At 38.3% G+C, this 18302-nt stretch overlaps 2 protein-coding genes across 3 annotated transcripts in view; one reads left to right on the forward strand and one right to left on the reverse strand.

The window, feature by feature from the left end:
* The window catches only part of LOC146487860 (TNF receptor-associated factor 6-like), a 10638-nt gene extending 406 nt beyond the window's left edge, over positions 1-10232 (reverse strand). The window contains exons 1-7 of the mRNA XM_085128263.1: positions 10041-10232; positions 6745-6838; positions 6120-6221; positions 5093-5257; positions 3392-3466; positions 1094-1171; positions 1-455 (exon numbers count right to left, since the gene is read on the reverse strand). The exon at positions 1-455 is cut by the window's left edge and continues 406 nt beyond it. Of these exons, the coding sequence (XP_084984389.1) occupies positions 1-455; positions 1094-1171; positions 3392-3466; positions 5093-5257; positions 6120-6221; positions 6745-6838; positions 10041-10183 (1112 nt within the window). The 5' untranslated portion in view covers positions 10184-10232. The remainder of the gene's footprint in view (positions 456-1093; positions 1172-3391; positions 3467-5092; positions 5258-6119; positions 6222-6744; positions 6839-10040) is intronic.
* The window catches only part of LOC146487857 (TNF receptor-associated factor 4-like), a 178926-nt gene that overhangs the window by 97387 nt on the left and 63237 nt on the right, over positions 1-18302 (forward strand). The gene's annotated exons all lie outside the window — the stretch shown is intronic.

Raw genomic sequence — 18302 nt, forward strand, 5'->3', positions numbered from 1 at the left:
ACCAAGAATACTGAAAGATAAACGTTGTTATTGGTCTTGTCACCCTTGGGATAAACAGAGACTTTCAATTTATAGCCATATGTAGTTGAGTAGAAAGGTGCACTATCTACAACAGTGTTTTTGCCATCTTTGGCACAGGCTTGACTCAATATTTTTCCAATGCCGTTAATCCTCCAAGACAGTTGAGGTGCTTTCTCGTTTAATCTGGAAATCTGTTTCCCTAGAGATGCCACCTTTTCAACAAGAAAGTCGTTCACTTTCTTCATCTCCTTCAACTGCTGCTCCAAGCTTGATATTTTTTCATCTTCCTTTCTACAAAGTGTCTCCACTTTTTCCTCGAGTTTTCGAGTCGTTTCTCTGTACTCTTCTTGCGTGGTATGCAACTTCAAACAAGCCAAGTCAAGATGAATGCGATAGGCTGATTGAAGATGTGATTCCACTTGATTTCTTGGCATCTGCAACAAGTAGAATCAGAAAGCACCTCAGTTGCTGACTCACATAGCACACTGATTGATATATGCGATTTTGCCCTTGTTTCGTCTGACACCGAGTCAGTTGGACCATGGCTTTTGTGTCAATGTACTTTTGAACCAATTCTAGGCACACAACCTTGGGCCCACATTCAAGACCCTACATAAGAAATTTCTCCACAGCTTATGGAAAGTGAAAATAATTCTGTTTCCTGTGTACATGTATACAATTTTTGTGTCGAATTAAAACTGAAAACTAGATCAGTTATTAAACTGTGACTGCCTTACAGAAGCGAGAGGTTTCCTGTCAATTTTTTGGCTGTGTATACCTTCTGCACACTCGGTGTAAAATCGGTTCCAGTCAGTTTCAATCTTGAAAAATAATCACTCCGAAAAAGGTACCCGCTATTTTGAAGAAATTCGAAGGACTAGGATAAAACTTAATTATCCTTCAAATTGGTACATTCCGTTTACGAATTGACCGGTGTGGTTTGCCAGTTGTGACAAATGGGACGCACCCCTATTTTTTTTCTTTTTTTTTTTTTTAACAAAAATAAGTTTATTATGAATGAATGAAGCAAAATCATGAACAGGAAGGCATTGTGAAAACAAACTAAAAATACCTTTTCATCACAACCCATTCCAGCATAAGGACAGATGATGGTAATCAGTGGGCATTCTCTTTCAGTGTGATGTGAAATCTACGTGAGAATGCAAACAAACAAACTTCAACTGAGAAGACTACAGCAGCTCCACACAAACACTACACAGTCTTATCCAAAACAGCTTATTAGACTAAAAGTAACCAACACAAACAAAGAAAGGATAGGGACTTTGAACTTTCCAACAAATAATTTTAATACCAAATTACCCAGACGGCAAAAAAGTATCATTTCTTTCAAAAGCTCAACCAATGATGGGCGAAACGCTGTTGCGCTTGTGCGCAAAATGTGAATCATTCGTAATTTCATGCTTGTTGCAGTTTATTCTTGAACCACCACATTTTATCCAAGAAACTTGCACTGAATCAAGGATTGTTCTGCAATGCAGTTCCTGTCCCCCCATGCACCCCTCCCCTCCAACCTCTTTGTGCTAATTAAACATGCCACCACATTGTGCCATTCGATCCTCGGCGTCATATGTGGGTTGAGTTTTTTGTTGGTTCTCGTCCTTGCTCCGAGAGGTTTTTTTCCCGGTACTCCGGTTGTCCCCTCTCCTCGAAAAGCAACATTTCTAAATTCCAATTCGACCTGGATAGTGTCCCCAATTAGTGCTCTGCGCTAAATACATTGACACTAAAATAAAGTGATTTTTTTCTTATTACTCGGGCCATAAGGCGGACCGAGTTAAGGTTTTGGTAGCATTATCAAATTCTTTTTTCTTTTTGGGGTCGCGATGGGCCGAGAGATAAGACTTCGGGCCACGAGTTATTGTTCTCGGTCTCGTTTTTTGTACTCGGCTGGTACGAGTTACGTTTTCTGTCGAGTTATCAAATTCTTTAAATTCTCGGTCGCGTTCTTTGTTTTCGGGCCGTGAGGAGTGTTTACAATATGCGAGCCAGACGACTGCGAGGTATGAACAAAACATGCAAGGCATGCGAGGCATGAACCCAACAACCCCAACATAAACTGCTATTAAACCGTTAAGCTAACCGGGGAGCTATTTAAGCTAACCTAAGTGCTATTTAGGCTAACTGGAGTGCTCTTTAGGCTAACCGGAGTGTTTTTTAGGCTAACCTGAGTGCCTCAAGGTTAGTTTTGTTTAACCGAAAATTTGGCAACTAAATCAGTCTATGACCTCGCGAGCCAAGATAGATAAAGATGTCTCACGTTTACTATAGAAAAACAATCAATGTAGAAACGGTTTCTGTCTTCAAATGAAATCTTAATTAACAAATGCTTTCCCCTGAATTTCATTTAAAAATATAAACAGCGAAACATTGAAAAACGTACAAGGATATAAACGTACGCGTGATGCGTAACGTTACTGTAGATCCCGGGGAGGGGGGGGGGGGGGGTACTCAACAGATGCTTGGGCAGGGAGGTGCGGCCCGGGCGTTCAAACCCTGACCCTGTTTAAGACACAATTCTCCGATTTCCCTATCCCGTTTAAGACAGAATTCAAAATTTTCAGGCCCTTTCTAAGATATTTAACCCAAAATCACACCCTGACTAGAATGAAATAAGAATACACTAGTTTCTCACTGTATTTTAATGCATTGGCAATCACAATCTGTTTAAGCCATTAGGTCATGTAGGGATACCATGTTTAAGACAGAAAGTGATGAAATAGATACCCCGTTCAAGACAAAACACCCTGAAAAACCATACCCTATCGGGCCGCACGTCCCCGTTAAGGTCACATAAGGGAGTATCCCCCCCCCCGGTCTAGATCATACCGAAAATTACGATCCGTCATTGACCCAGCGTCACATACATATCAGGACCGTACAAATGGTTTCTGTCTCTAAACGAAAGGTGAAATCGTAAGGATTAAAGCCCGGGGATTACAGAAAGCATTCGTATGACAAATGTCGTTTTCCCCTGTATTTCATTCTGACTGCAAGAAATGCAATTCTATCTGGTGGTTACTTATTGCCTCACTATATCTCTGTACCTATCTATTTGGTAGCCTGCGAGCAAGCTCTCTTGGGGGTGGGGGGCGGGAGGGAGAAAGAGGATCCACCCGCATAAGAGCTTGCTCGCAGGCTATCTATTTGGGGGAATTGGCGATGCTGGAGGTTATCACTGTTAAAAGATTGTAGGCTTTATGCACCACACAGTCAAATATGGCCCGAGTATAAGCTGGAAACAGCTTCTTGTTTAAATTATTTTGCAACTCTTTGTACATATACCCCCCCACCACCCTTCTCCCAGTGCTCTCTATCAATTTACAGATCTGAGAGTGTTGTAAGGCCTTACCTTTTCTCGCTGAATTGCTACACCACAGCCAGCTGGACATTCCACTTTGTACTTCTTACACTCACTGATGTGTTCCTGAGGAAAAAAAGTGGTTTTCATTTCCTTTTTTCAGCACACTATGATAGACTGTACATACAGCACAGTAAACTAAAGCCAAATGTTAAAAAATAGAACCACAGTCATTCCATTAGTTATCATTTAAATTAAAAGAATAATTTAATTTATTTATTAAATGTTATAAGCCATGATGGAAAATATGGCCAGTTTTTGGCCAGAAAAAATACCACAACCAGTTCTAGATCCACCCTTATTATCCTCTCTATGCTGAGGTATTCATGTTTTGGAGGATTGACAAGTGTCTGTATGGTCTGTATTGCACTATACAAAGCTTCAATTGTTTAGGTTTCAAGAGATTTCCTTTATATTTAGTGGAGAAAAATAATATTGAGGCACAATTTGGGTTTGAGTCTTTGCTTGCTATCTCCTAACTTACACCAATCTAACTTGTATAATGAAATTCAAGAGAACTTTGGAAGGGAGTCTTATTCAAAGTCAAGATGATCATTGTTATGGGAAAATTTAATGCATGAAAAAGAAGTATATAACTCACAGCTATCAGCTGTATATAAAAGCATAAAGCATTGCAGTTGACAGTCAGTGACAGAAATTGTGACATCCACAAAGTATATTCCAGATTCATGCATCCCTTTTGGTCGTACAAGAAAAGTGAAGGTGGTTCCACTAGCCTACTTGTGTGTGTGTGTGTGTGTGTGTGCGGGGGGGGGGGGAACTGGGAAGAGAGAAGAGAGAATGCCTACCATAAACCCCCTTCCACTGATTTCCACCCAAAGATTTCAGTTAATCCAATTACGCTAACTATCTGTCAATAACTGTTCCCTCTCCCCAGGCCCCCCTTTTTTTCTTGCTCCTCCTCCCATTCCCCTATTACATCTGGCTAGGCAAGTGACTTGCTTCAAATAAAATTTCTTGTATATAGTTTTCTCAAACTGCCACTGATTGTTTACTGGAATTCATAGCATTCATTTCAAAAACTGCAATAAAAAGAAGAGGTTTCTTACCTGCATATTCTCATGCAGTATTACTATTTTCTGCCAGTTGAAGGTGAAGCGCAATCTCTGATGTCTTGACAATGACTCATTTTGCAGTTGCAAATTTTTCATGAAAGTTTTTTCGACATAAAATGGTCAATAGCTAAGTTAACGTAACTAGATATAGATTAGTTGAAAATAGCATCAAGGACAACCCACCATGCACACATGCTGGAGCTGAGCACAAGCTAATGATGTAAATATTATTATAAGAGTACACAAATTACGCAAATAAAATAAATGGAAACACCTGAGGGCCTGGTTGTTTGAAAGCCAATTAACGTTAATCCCCGGTTAAGAGTTAACTGTCAGGTTCTCATCTCGCACTTTGAAAATGTTTTTAAATGTTTTTTACTGTTAGCAAACAGTAAAGAAAAGTCTAAAACTGAGGGACAAAAATCTTTTTGAAGAGTCTTCATTGATTAGCAATTAAAGTCGAATCAAAGTTCACGTTAACCCAGGATTAGCTTAATTGGGCTTTGAACAACTTGGCCCTGAATATTACCTTCAGGATAGTTTGAAGATCAAAGCATGCATATTAACAAGACTCACTATAATTGTTGTGTATTATTCTGGTTTATAGTAATATTACCGTTTGCTGACATTTAGGGTGTGGTTCATTGCAGTAGGAACAAAAAACCACTCTCCATTGACATATGACAGTTGCATGTTCCTCCAGGTCTCTTCTTAACATAGTCTCCTCACAGTTCTTGTTGGTACAGGAAATGATTAGTGACAGACAGGATTCCATGTGTGTCTGTTGGGCAAAGAAACGTCTCTAACAATGTATCACACTTTTTGATAATAATGATACCTGTATGTGTAGTATACACCATCTGAGTACAGTCATCAATATAAGTACTAGACTCAGATGGATCAAAGCGATGCTAATTGACAACATTTCTACCCCCAAATGACTTTTTTTTTTTCTTAGTCTGTCACAACGATAGTCTTCAATCGTCAGTCCAATAGACTCTCTCTTGCACTCCACTCAAGACCATGTGATCCACACAACTCCAACGGACAACTGTTAGTATGGTATCCTAACCCCAAAACACAACTAAAACCAAATAAATCCAGTGGCCTCCAGAATATATTATTTGAGTTTATTTTTGTGAAATACAAAACCTCAACTAGACATCCGACAATAAAATTCAGTCATGGACTACAGGAATATACGACTGGACTGTACTGGTGTGTATTCAACAACCCTCAATAATGATCTTGACAATGATGATGATAATGATGATGATGATGCTTGCTGGAAACTCCGGGATATGTGACATCCAGAAAAAATCACTTCTTAGGATGGCGCATATTCAGCCCAAAAAATCCCTATGTTTGGACCTAAATGCATTTTTGACAAAAAAGATGAACTGGGACCATTTCCAAGGATCTCTACCTGTGAATACTTGGTTAGTGGTTGCTAAAATGGGTTACATTAAATTGATAAACGTTACAGAAAATTGGTAAACCAAATGCAAGACAATAGATGAACAGGCATAACAGAACCAGGTAATTAGAACAATGAAGCCCTACAAACTAAAAGAAGAAGATGAAGTTTATTTTAAGAGCTATACTGTTGGGTCTGTTAGTTCATTTGCATATTTACACCTTACATCTTTCTTGCTAAGTGCTCCTATCCATTTACAGTCATCGTTTGGACAAAGAATAACAAGTGATAGTATCTTCCTTTCTGTTGCTTTGTCAGGGAAAACATCCTAACAAAACAAAACAGGCAACATTAGTAAACGCTTGTAACTTAATAATTTATATACTTACAAGTTGATCTCAGGAAAAACGCGCACAGGGGAGAAAATGAGAGCAGAAAGAGCATGACTACTACAGGCCAGAAATGAGAAGTGAAAGACTGAGGAAGTCTATAAGTAATTAATTTATATGCAAAGGATATATCTGGACATGGCAGTTTTTGCCACATCTTCTACCTTCAGGTTATGTTATATATGCTGAAGGGTTTTGCCAAGTGCAGGGCAGATTTATCATACAAGATTTTTGCCAGTAATGCAAAATACTAACCAATAAAAAAATGGATCACCATCACACAAACAGTTTTGTCCAAAAACAAACCTCCCAAATAATACTAATTCTCAGTGAGCATGTAGTGTCAATTTGCAGATCTATAGGACAAAACTCCAATAATTATTATTTTTATCAACACCCAGAGTCTAATCCCCGGTGTCCAAATTATATTTAAAGATGACTACAACTTAGTTAATTACTCACTTTTTCGAGATCTAAATTTACATTATCCACAGGGCAAGCAATAGAGTAGAAATCTTCATCTTCCGGCTTGTCACCCCAATCAAATGTCATGACTCTAGGAATAAGAAAAGGTTTTTCAGAACATAAACAGTTTCCTGCAAACAACATGATCATACTTAAGGAAGCGGTGCCCCCTTTTGCGTGTACATTCTGTGCTTCTCAGAATGGTCCAAGAAAAACAGGTTTCTAAGGACAGTGTCTAAAGCATTACAAAGGTATTTTTGTGCAGTTTGTGATTATGCAGAAGAAGCGGATCTTATAAGCAAGTGTTATTCTAAATTATCCAAAAGAAAATTAGGAGTAACTGTGCATTTTCCCAGAAATACTTATGTACTAAGCTTCAACTTGAAAAAAATACAATTTTTTTAATGATAAACATACTGGCCATTATTACAATGCCAAACCTAACACGCACAATATATTAATACATACATTACTTACAATATGACTCCTGCATTATAGACAATGTAATAGTCTTGTAATTAATTACACTACTTAAATGTTTCAACATGTTTTTCATACAGTGTAAAACAAAAATCCATACCCACCCCATGAAATGTCACTGGAAATTCCTAGGGGGAGGGGGTCTTAAACTTAAAAGCCAATATTTTAGAAGCAAAGTATGAAACAGAACTGGAATTTCCTGGGGGTAGGGGGGGGGGTACACAACAAAAAAACCCTTCCATGGGGGAGTATGGATATTTCCTGGGGCCAAATATATACTACAGACTCTAAATAGTTATTTGGAAAAAGTGGTTCATTGCCTGCTTCCTTTTTTTACCTGATTCCAAGTACATCATACATCTTTCATAAAGGGACTCTCACATCTATTTTAGTGGATGCATGAGTGTCAGTGAGTGAAAGACTGACTGACTGACTGACTGACTTGCTGGCCTGATGGCTGACTTTATGATGACTGACTGACTGACTGATTACTGATTACCTGACCGGCTGACTGTCACTGACTGACTGGTCAACTGATACTAAGTGACTGTCTCTCAGTGAGTTAAACTGACTGAGTGACTGACTGACTGACTGACTGACTGATACTAAGTGACTGTCTCTCAGTGAGTTAAACTGACTGAGTGACTGACTGACTGACTGACTGACTGATACTAAGTGACTGTCTCTCAGTGAGTAACTGACTGACTGACTGACTGACTGACTGAGTAATCATCCCTCTTTTTGCTTTTTTGCTTTGGAGAACAGGGCCTGGTTGTTAGAAAGTGATTAATGCTTATAATATCCTGATTAAAAATTAATTGAGGTTTTCATCTTGCTCATTAAAAATGTTTTTAAAAGCTAAGTTTAAGCTAACAGTAAAGAAAAGTCCTTATAGGTAAAACAGAGGAACAAAAATCTTTTTAAAGAATCTTTATTGATTAGTAATTAAACTTGAATCACAGTTCATGTTAACTTAGGACTAGCTTAATCAGGCTTTGAACAACTGCGTGGGCCCAGGATATTTACTTTAAGAAATGGCTATAGTAAATTTTTTTCCTCTACAGTTCCTGCAGAGGTAGAGAGAGAGTAAAGTAAGTACAGTCAAACCTGTATTAAGCGGTCACCCTCAGGGAATTGGTTAATTAAGTGACCGCTTAATACAGGTTGCACAGAATACATCACTTACTTGGTTAAGAAAGTTCGGCAATAAAATGGTATGACAAAGGAGAGCATGCTAATGAAACAGACTATAGTAAAACACTAATGCCACGATAAGGCGGCTCATTAGAAACTCAATTGCCTGGCGCGCTATTTGTTATCATATTGAAGTGGTTTCCTTTTGTAAAGTGACTGCTTAAAACAGTTCAAGACAATAGAAACAGCTTGCTGATACTTAGAATAGGGTGACCGCGACCGCTTAATAGAGGTGATCGTTTAATACAGGTCAAAATTACAGTAATGAAGGGAAGTAATTTTCGGGACTTTGACAACTGACCGCTTAATAGAGGTGACCGCTTAATACACGTACAGGGTTCGACTGTACTAAGGTGCAAGTGTAATCTGATACAAATATTTTACTGAACCTGTATTAAGCAGCACCATATTAGGCAGTCACCCTCTATTAAGTGGTCAGTTGTGCATATGTGACAGGCGTGAAAACTATACTTGACACTGGCCATGTAATTTCCTAAGGGTGACCTCTTGATACAGAAAATACAGGTTCAACTGTACAAGGGATGACAACACAGGCACCCCACATCTATTTATGATTATTAAAAACTGCATCATTGTATAATGCAATTCGAGGGATTTGATTGGCTTAGCGGCCATGGTATATGAGCAATTATACCATGGCCGAGAAATGGCGACCATTAAATTGCCTTCTGGTCGTTCTTGCACAGCGAAATCAGTAAGATCTAGCAATATTTCTCGGTTGTTTTTAATAAAACAATTATTCCACTCGCGCTTGTTGGATATGAGATGATTATAGCCAACTCGGCGCTACGCGCCTCGTTGGCTATCTATCATCTCCTATCCAACACGCGCTCGTGGAATAATTGTTAAATAAGACATAAAAAATTAAGTTGATGGCCTTGTTTGATGCTTGGATCTTATTTCCATTAAAGCAGTAGTCACTTTGAATAATAGGCGCATTTGATCATATGCACATGTTAATTTGCGCCATATTAATTATTATTATTATTATTATTATTATTATTATTAATAATAATAGATACAGATAATTTTCAATTTGTTTATCTATTTGTAATTTACACATTGTCAGCCAATTTATCTATTTATTTATTTATTTATTTATTTATTTATTTATTCATTTATTTATTTATTTACTTTTAACAACCCCTCACAGGAATCTTCATTTTTGAAGGAGGTGGGGTTTCTTGGAAGAAGGTCAGAAGTAATTTTCAAGGTGAAACAGTGTTGTAAACTCAGAACAAGGGCCACAGGATAGTCAGTCCAGTTGAGAAAAGGTTAAGTTATTTAAAAAATGGCAGCACTTCACCATGAAGAAATATCCGTCGAAACAACAAAGTGTAGATGTGAGGGCTCCCTGTCTCATGATGATGAAACTTGTACTTCAACCTCGTCCCCAAGGTCTTCTCGGTCAATTCATGCAGTTAAGCCAATTGTAAAGTGAAATTTATTTTTGGTTTAGAATTTTAATTTTTCAAATCAGAACAAGAGATAATAAAAATAAGTCTGTAAAATCTAGAACCAAACCCAGCTTTTAAACAACAACATAAGCTTATACATTTATAAAGGTTTAACAGCTATGGCAAAAAAGATTAACGTACCTTCTGGTAGCTTCCTCGAGACATTCGCGACAGAATCTGTGGCCACATCTTGTTTGAACGGGTTCTCGCAATGGTAAATTACAAACGGAACATTTAACATCATCTTCCACTGTTGCTACAAAGTTCTCCTTGTAACCAGCCATCTAAATAAGCCTTCAAATACTGAGTCTGCGGAGCACGAGACGACACTACGACACTTTCCTCTGTTTCCTGGGAACTAGTCTTGTGATTTGCATGCAGACTTTGTGTGACTTCGTAACAGTCAGACCTGCAAAGACCTGCACCTTTCAAAAGCTCTATTTTCACTAAACCCTTAAAAGACTTTTATAACCTGCATCTGCATTGTTTGTTAGGGCTGGGAACATTATGTTCTGTTGTTAAGGTAACTTCGTACAGGAGTGGATCTGTAATGACCTGGGTCTGGAGTAGGCCTGGACAAAAAGATGTGGCCATGGAGAATCGAGGGGAACACAAATATCAAGCATGATGGTCCAGTTTTGGCCTGGAGGGGGATTACTATAAGCGTCTTTTAGGGGGTACAGATGGCTTGGATACTAATACATTGCAACTTCAAAAAAAAAAAAAAAAAAAAAAATCCCTTGAAACTAGGAATCGTTTCAGTGGTCTGCGCATTTTTTGGGGGAAAATTGCTTGATATATTTGTCTAAGGAAAATTTTGTGTATGACAAAGTATCAGTGTTGTATTTTCTCGAACGTAAAAATACCCCTGAAGCTATCAGTTTCACAAATTTATATATTTAATTATTTAAACAAATATTTATTCAGGGAGTATACAGTCAGCATAAACTGGTTTAAATGGAGTCCTGTATCATTACATAAATATTAATAATAAAAACAGTTTATACATATACATTACACACTCATTACAATATAGCATTTTCTCAAAACAGTTATATCATATAATAATAGTCGAAAAATAACAGCTGCAACGGTTTTACTGTACCCAACTGTGTACAGGTGAGTTCCCGTTTTTTATTTTTATTTTTTGTTTTTTGTCCACGATTGGGCAGATTGGCACGATCACAATTCTAAAACAAATTTGCTCTAAGAACTTGCTAAGATTGCCCCTTGCCAGAGCGAAACAGTGAGACATAGACCTGGAATACGCTTTCTAGGTCTGTAAGACTCTTTACCAACCCCCTCAATTTAAACTGCCCTCGCCGGCTTACTTCTTAAAAACCAGACTATGATTTCCTTTTCTACCATTTGTAAATCAGGAATTAGTCTTTCAGTATAAAATGAATGACAAATGTTTCGCATGCAACTTACGCTGCTCCTTTTTTCGGAAACGGGTATGACCGTAACTAAGCTTAAGCTAAACAATTTCCCTGTCGCTAATTTAGGTATTCTTTCGAAATTTTAATCCTCGTTTTCCGGCCGCCTCCCTTCCCTCATTCCTGATTCCAAGTAATTTGTTAGGGTTATGTCTTCCTTTTGATTTATATATTGACGCGATAACACTCCTACATCGGCCGATTTCGAGTCATTGTACTAATATTATATTGTAATAGACTGTCAGCAAATCTTCAGGGCTAGTTCTGATCATTTCATTTTTTTTTGTCTGAAAGCATGACTTGCTATTTTAAACATTTTTTGACAGTTGCATGACTTTCGCTCTCACTAATTAGCTATTATTATATTATTATTAGCACAGTAATCTAAGGAGTTGACTACTACTCTTACCACTAAGCTGTAAGAGAACTTGTAATAATAATAATAATAATAATAATAATAATAATAATAATAATAATAATAATAATAATAATAATAATAATAATGATGATGATGATGATAATGCTTAAAGACCAGAGCTTGGTGTCCAAGGTACCACCATACTCGCCGGTCCACCTAAGCACCTATATGAGAATGAAAGAGCTAAAGCGTTCTGGGATATGCCGGTCTATGAGGAAAATGAGGAGGTGAGAACAAACAGAATTGATGCGAGAGTAGTAAACAAAAGAGAAAGTGAGTCGTCATGATTGAGATGAGCTACCCGTGGATGGACAACAGATCGACTAAAGAAGCAAGAAGACAACCGGCCAAGTACGGTCCTCTCGGATGGGTGCTTGAACAGCAACATCCCGGAACGATTTGAAGCAGTTCAACAAAGTTATTATAGGGAGCTTAAGCACAGACGTTTTTGACCTTCGGACGGCAACCGGAAATCGAATTTTTCGCTTTTTGGAGCCTTTCAGTGTCATCGCGTTTGTAACGTCAAGCCAAAAGAGAATGCGAGTCCTCATGATTGAGTCATCAACAAGAAGCTTTTCCTCTCCGTGGTAAGGAGCAAAACTACGCCAAAAAAGGAAACATTCTACTTCCGGTTGCCGTCCGTGGCTCACGAACGTCCGTGCTTAGGCTACCTATTGATGTCCTCGTAGGGTGCTCGGTGGAATTTGAAGAGACAGCGAAAGAACTTGTCGGACAGCGATCCGGTTCGTTGCTGAGGCGGATGCAGAAAGTGATTCTGTCATACAGTTTGAACATTGCTCGTACTTTAAAAATTCTCTGTAATTTCAGGACTTTTATGACGAATTTTAGAGTGATAGTCGTTGAAGCGCTGCTTTTAGCAGGAAGTCGGTTTAGAAGCCCTTTTCACGTTTTCTTTTGCTCTATGAATATTTAATTATACCGGTATACCGAGTTGTAGAGATTAGTGTGCGATCTCTGGTTGGGCGAAAGACTACTCAAGTGTTAGGGAGAATGCAGAAGGCAGTTTTATCGGCGACACTGAACAATGCACAAAAAGAACTTTCAAAGTAGTAACATGAAAATGTCATATTATACCAAGATTGATAGACCAGCCATGAATAGTTATTTTTATGAGTTTAAGACTTTCAGACATCTAGACTATGACTTTTATATTTTATATATTATGTATATATATTTTATTGACTTATTCACGTGCTATTTTAAGTTTCGCTTGGCTCACAGGTTACGCTATGCGCCCTGTGTTGCTTTCTGATACTGTGCATACAGATAGTTTAACTGCGCATAAAAATAATAATAAGTTCAATAACGAACACTGACAAAGAGTTGTTCTTCCTTATTGAACGCTGTCAGAAATGAATCATCCGCCAGAACGCAAATATAGTTAAGAAGTTCTATGAATACATATAAAGTGTTTTGAATGTAATGAAAATGATTGAGTGTAACATAACTAGCCCAGAACCGTGTCCGCAAGTTATAAATAATTCATGAAACAAAAATGAAATCTTCAATAATATTAATAATAATAATAATAATAATAATAATAATAATAATAATAATAATAATAATAATAATAATAATAATAATAATAATAATAAAACTTTATTATTTACAAGAATAAAATCTACTAGATACAGTTTGATTCTATTAAAACCTGAGTGATTTTACAGTTTGCTGTCATAAAATTGTAAAATATCAACATCTTATCAAGTATAAAAGCTAATTTATGAGTTTGGTTCAGAAGATAAAAGACATACATAATAATAATAATAATAATAATAATGAGGGGAAAAGGTGTAAAAAGTGTTTCCCTCCTAAATAAAGGCACACGTTTTGCATCTATTTCTGTTCTAACGGAAAGCTAGAGAAGTACTTTTAGTTTCCAAGGGCAAGACTCTTGGACCCTATGGAATGAACAGATGCGATGAAACTTAATCTGTCTACTGTATATTGCTATTTTAATAATGGCTTCTGTACACGTTTCTGCTTTCTTGTATCAACCAATCACATCTTATCTTTTCAATTGTATCATCTTTAAATATATTGTAACCGCTTATTTCCAATATTTCATTAGCTTTTTGAAGCCCCTGAAGAAGGTTAGTTTTGTCTAACCGAAACAATGGGCAATAAAATTATTTTAGCTGTCCGATCAGCCTTGCATTTGGTTTTACATTATAACTATCATAAAAACGTTCCACTTGACATAAACATTACCGTGTAAGAAACTTTGCCTAAAACGGTTGGTACGCCGGGTGAGCAATACCGTATGGCACAATACTGGACTTCAGTAAAATGACATGCAAAGTGATGTCGTTCACTTCGTAAAACATACTTCCGTGTAAGCATTTTGTTACATCATCACCTATTTTGATTTCATTCTACAACGTGCTTACCTCTTATTGGCGAGTAAACATTCCAGTCACTTATGACTGAGTTCTTTTCAATTATCTTATCCAACCCTTACCCTGAAACTACCAAGCTAGACAGTTGTCTGAAACTAAATATGGCAGAAGGTGGAGCAAATCCGGCGCTTGGTGGATACGATGACGAGTTTGTGAGTGCAGTAGATGAAGAATTGCAATGTGTCATTTGCTATTTGCCGCTTAAAGACCCATTCCTAACGAGATGTGGCCACAGATTTTGCAAAATATGCCTCGACGAACACTTCGAAAGGTTTGTACTCGTTCGTCTGCTTTGAACAGTCGAAAAGTTGACCCTCGTTACAAAAAGCTAATTAAAAAAACTGAACTCCCTTACAAGATGCTCTAGCAACCTTTTAAGGTTCCACAGGCCCCAGAGTTATCACGCTCTCGCCGCTTGCAGAGGCAGCGTTTGTTTGGTTTTTCGGTCCACTCACCTCCGCAAGTACAAGGTCGTTAAATACACACGCGGGATGAAAATTTGAGTGCAATTTAGGCGCGATTCCAGTGCGATATTTGTTGCGATTTGCTGCACTTTTACCCAAATCTCCGCCAAGAATCACGAAGTTTTGACAGGGAAATCGCGCCAAAATCGCACTGAAATCGCCACTAGTTTACGCCATCGACTTTCATCGCAAGCTCAATACTTGCGCGACCAAAGTTGCTTTGAAAAATGCGAGAAAAATTGCACATGTAAGGGCTGGTTCATACGTCGAACTTTACATGAGCTGAACCTAATCATTTGGTTCAGCGAATGTAAAGATCGACGTATGAATCAGTTAGGATCGACAGATTTGTATTTGGGTCGACCCGCCGTTCTATTCGATTGCGCCAGTCGAATAGAACGGCAAAAGTTCGACTTCGATTCAGACGTCGAACTTTTACATGTGCCGAGCCAAATAAAATGCATACATTACGTATAAATTATATAAATTATATCTATCCCAGAGGTCTGCGCGTTCCATCGATTTGGCATGCGCAAAGATATCATTCTGAACAAGATGGCGGGAAAAGTGGAATGTGCTTGTTCTTATTGTTTCGAAACAACTAAATAACTTGTCTGAGATGCGAAAGATTAAAAAAAAAATCTATTCTTGATGTGCACACGCACTTCAAACCGACAGAAACTTTCCAATACAGGCTATAACAAAGGCGAAGCCTTAACACTATTTTTTATTTTTAGTTTTTAAGTCCTTGGATGGTCTGATTGATTGGAATTTTAATTTCAATCATTTTAAAGACATTCATAACATCTGTAGACCACAATCAAAGCGCTCATGGGGTCAGCATCGCTTTATTTGTCATGCGGTAGATGACTGGAACGCTCTCCCATGCAGACGGCATTAGGAACATTTCCAATTTTTTAGTTCTTAGACGTCTTATTAGAAACATGTAGACTCTTTTATCGATGTTATCATTTTTACTTTTTATTTTTAGATAGCTATATTTGTAGCTTTTTTTTTTTTTCGTATTCTTTCGCTAGATTTATGCAGGGCCTCACTGGAAACCACATTTTGTGACGTGGGCTCCCTGTTGAAATATCTTATATTTGATTTTTCTCAGAACCTGAAACCTTTAAAAAAAATTGAAGAAAACATTACTTTATTCAAACAGAGATTACGCTCCAGAAGTTACCTCGATAACCTTATAGATAAAGCTCTTTCAGAAGTCAATTTCCGCGAAAGAATGTCGGTATTAAAAAAAAAAAAACCCGCAAAAACATTTTGCCGTTTGTTACGGAATATCGCCCTTCTGTGCCTAAAATCATCCAGATGAGTAAATGGCACTTGATAGAAAATCAGCCTCTGCAAAGAGAGATCTACAAAGACCCTTCCCTGCTTTCGTACCGAAAAGGGAGATCTTTGAAAGACGTATTTCAACCGCATTTCACGTGGCAGTCTCCCAGCTGGGAACGAGGTAGTCACGTTCCGTCTCTTTCTTTTTATAGCACAGGAAAACTTTGTGATGGATCAGTAATTTTGCTATACACAGCAAAGCGATTCGGAACCTAATTTATGCATGGAAGCTGGTCTTCACTTGATGTCATGTCGAACCTGAGAGTTGACGAGTTGGATCGCTTGCCATACGATTTCGCATCGTAAACAACACTCCTTGCTGCCAAGTACTGCTAAAGCCGGCGACACACTAGGCGATTTTATTCGCTGATCGCGGCGAATTTGATCGCCCGCGAAAATCGCAAACCGGCGATTTTCGCCACCGATTTATGCGGACACACTTGGCGATTTTTTTTCGCCGATCGCGGCGATGTGGCACTTCAAGCTTGTTTCCAGGCTCCATCTTATCGCTGCTATCCACCATTGTGAAAAGTAATCTGATAAAATAGCGCATCCTGAATTGGCTGGCGAGTCGCAGCGATGTCATGAGCGTAGAAAATCGCGGGAACGGGCACACTTGGCGAATGCCGGCGAATTTAATCGCCGATATCTGACATGAGTCAGATGAGTCAAAGTAAAACGCGTTTTGTTTTTTATTATTCTTACACAGCCAGAAACGCACTCAAGAGCAAGAGCAGTTAAGATCAAGGCGACCGCCTCAGACACCACCGCCGATCCGCTTTAGCTGCCCCTCGGATCGAAGCCAACTAGTGCGGGAGAGGGTAAGAACCAGTAAAGGAGGACAGGGAAATGGGTGGATTAGGCTGAGCAGTCAAACTAACGTTTTTGCTTTTGCTACATAACTTAAAGTGACAAACTACTTATGAACGCACCAAACTGATTACTAATAAGGATGCGATCATGGAATAGGAATCTATAATAGTGTCGCAAAATCTTTTGCGCACTCCGCACTCGCCGGTTCACAAACTGAAGAGGTATCTTTCCTTTTTTGAAGTTTTTTTCTAGCATTCCAACAATCTCCAATATCCAATATACAGTTCACTATCCTTTATTTGCAATCTACAATTCTGTTCTTACTCGATCTAAACTTTCATTACAATTATATTGAGATTTACTCAGTTCTATTGTCGCAACAAGTACTTTCCCTCCAATCCCAAGCACGGTAAAATTCCAAACCTACCGGCTCTTATAATACTCCTACAATTGCACGCGTTTCTTTTCCTAATTTAGGTTAATAGATGCAAGAGGGACAAAGTGGGGATTTAACGCTCATTTAACAACGAGTTGGCCCCGAGGGGCGGTGAAATTAACAAAATGTCGGTTTGACCGGGGACACTGGACCGGAAGCGGGGACAACAGCGGGGATTTAACACGAAGGAACATTAAGCCGAGCCCTTGTTCTTCTAGTTTTTACGCGATTTTAAATAAAACAGTCACTAACGTCAGTTTTATTAGATCACGGACAATTTAATCGAGCTTTTTCACACGAGACGTTTGAGTTACGGCGGGTACATGCACTAGGATCGGATTGGAATGTTATGATACCTAGCCTGCCACGCAGGCTAATGATACCTTGCTGAACGTTTCTTTGTCCGTTACAATTTCGACTTTTACCAACAAACTCAAAACTCAAACCCCGGGACTTGAACTGATTTGTATTTTAACTGGTTCTGAAATACGTTACTGATCCCCTCATATGCGGGGCTTTTCACAGTCTACTTGCCCCTGGGGGCGGGGAAATAAGCGGTGTTTCAACGCCGAGCCGTTGTTAAATTCCCCGCTATGTCCTGGTGGTCGGGGTTTCAATTGACTAATTAATGTATAACAATGCATTACATTGTCACTAACCTAGTCACCAACTTTAAGCTTATTCGCGTTACATCTGATATACTTCGTGTTATTATCAGTTTAATTAATTTTCTAGTTAACATTTTATCACTCAATATTTTATAGTTTTTCTTTCCGGACAAATAGTACATACAGTGACTACTAGAAATCCCTCATAACAGGTTTTTGGCGCTACTGGAAGGCAAAATGCATGACTCTTGAATTATCGTGAATCAGCGAAAGTTGCTTTTCCCAAATTTACCTAAAAACAAAAATATAACGGCTATTCCAGTTATTCTCATTCCCATACTGTTATAAAATTCCATATACGGGTTGACGAAGAATGAGAATTAAAGGCAGTTATGCTTATTACTGACAAAGACAATGTTTTGCTTCAGGACATTTTCCCCGACAAAGCAACGGAGAGA

The sequence above is a fragment of the Pavona decussata genome, unplaced genomic scaffold, assembly GCF_977016875.1.
Source record: "Pavona decussata unplaced genomic scaffold, jaPavDecu1.1 SCAFFOLD_13, whole genome shotgun sequence".
NCBI lineage: Eukaryota > Metazoa > Cnidaria > Anthozoa > Scleractinia > Agariciidae > Pavona > Pavona decussata.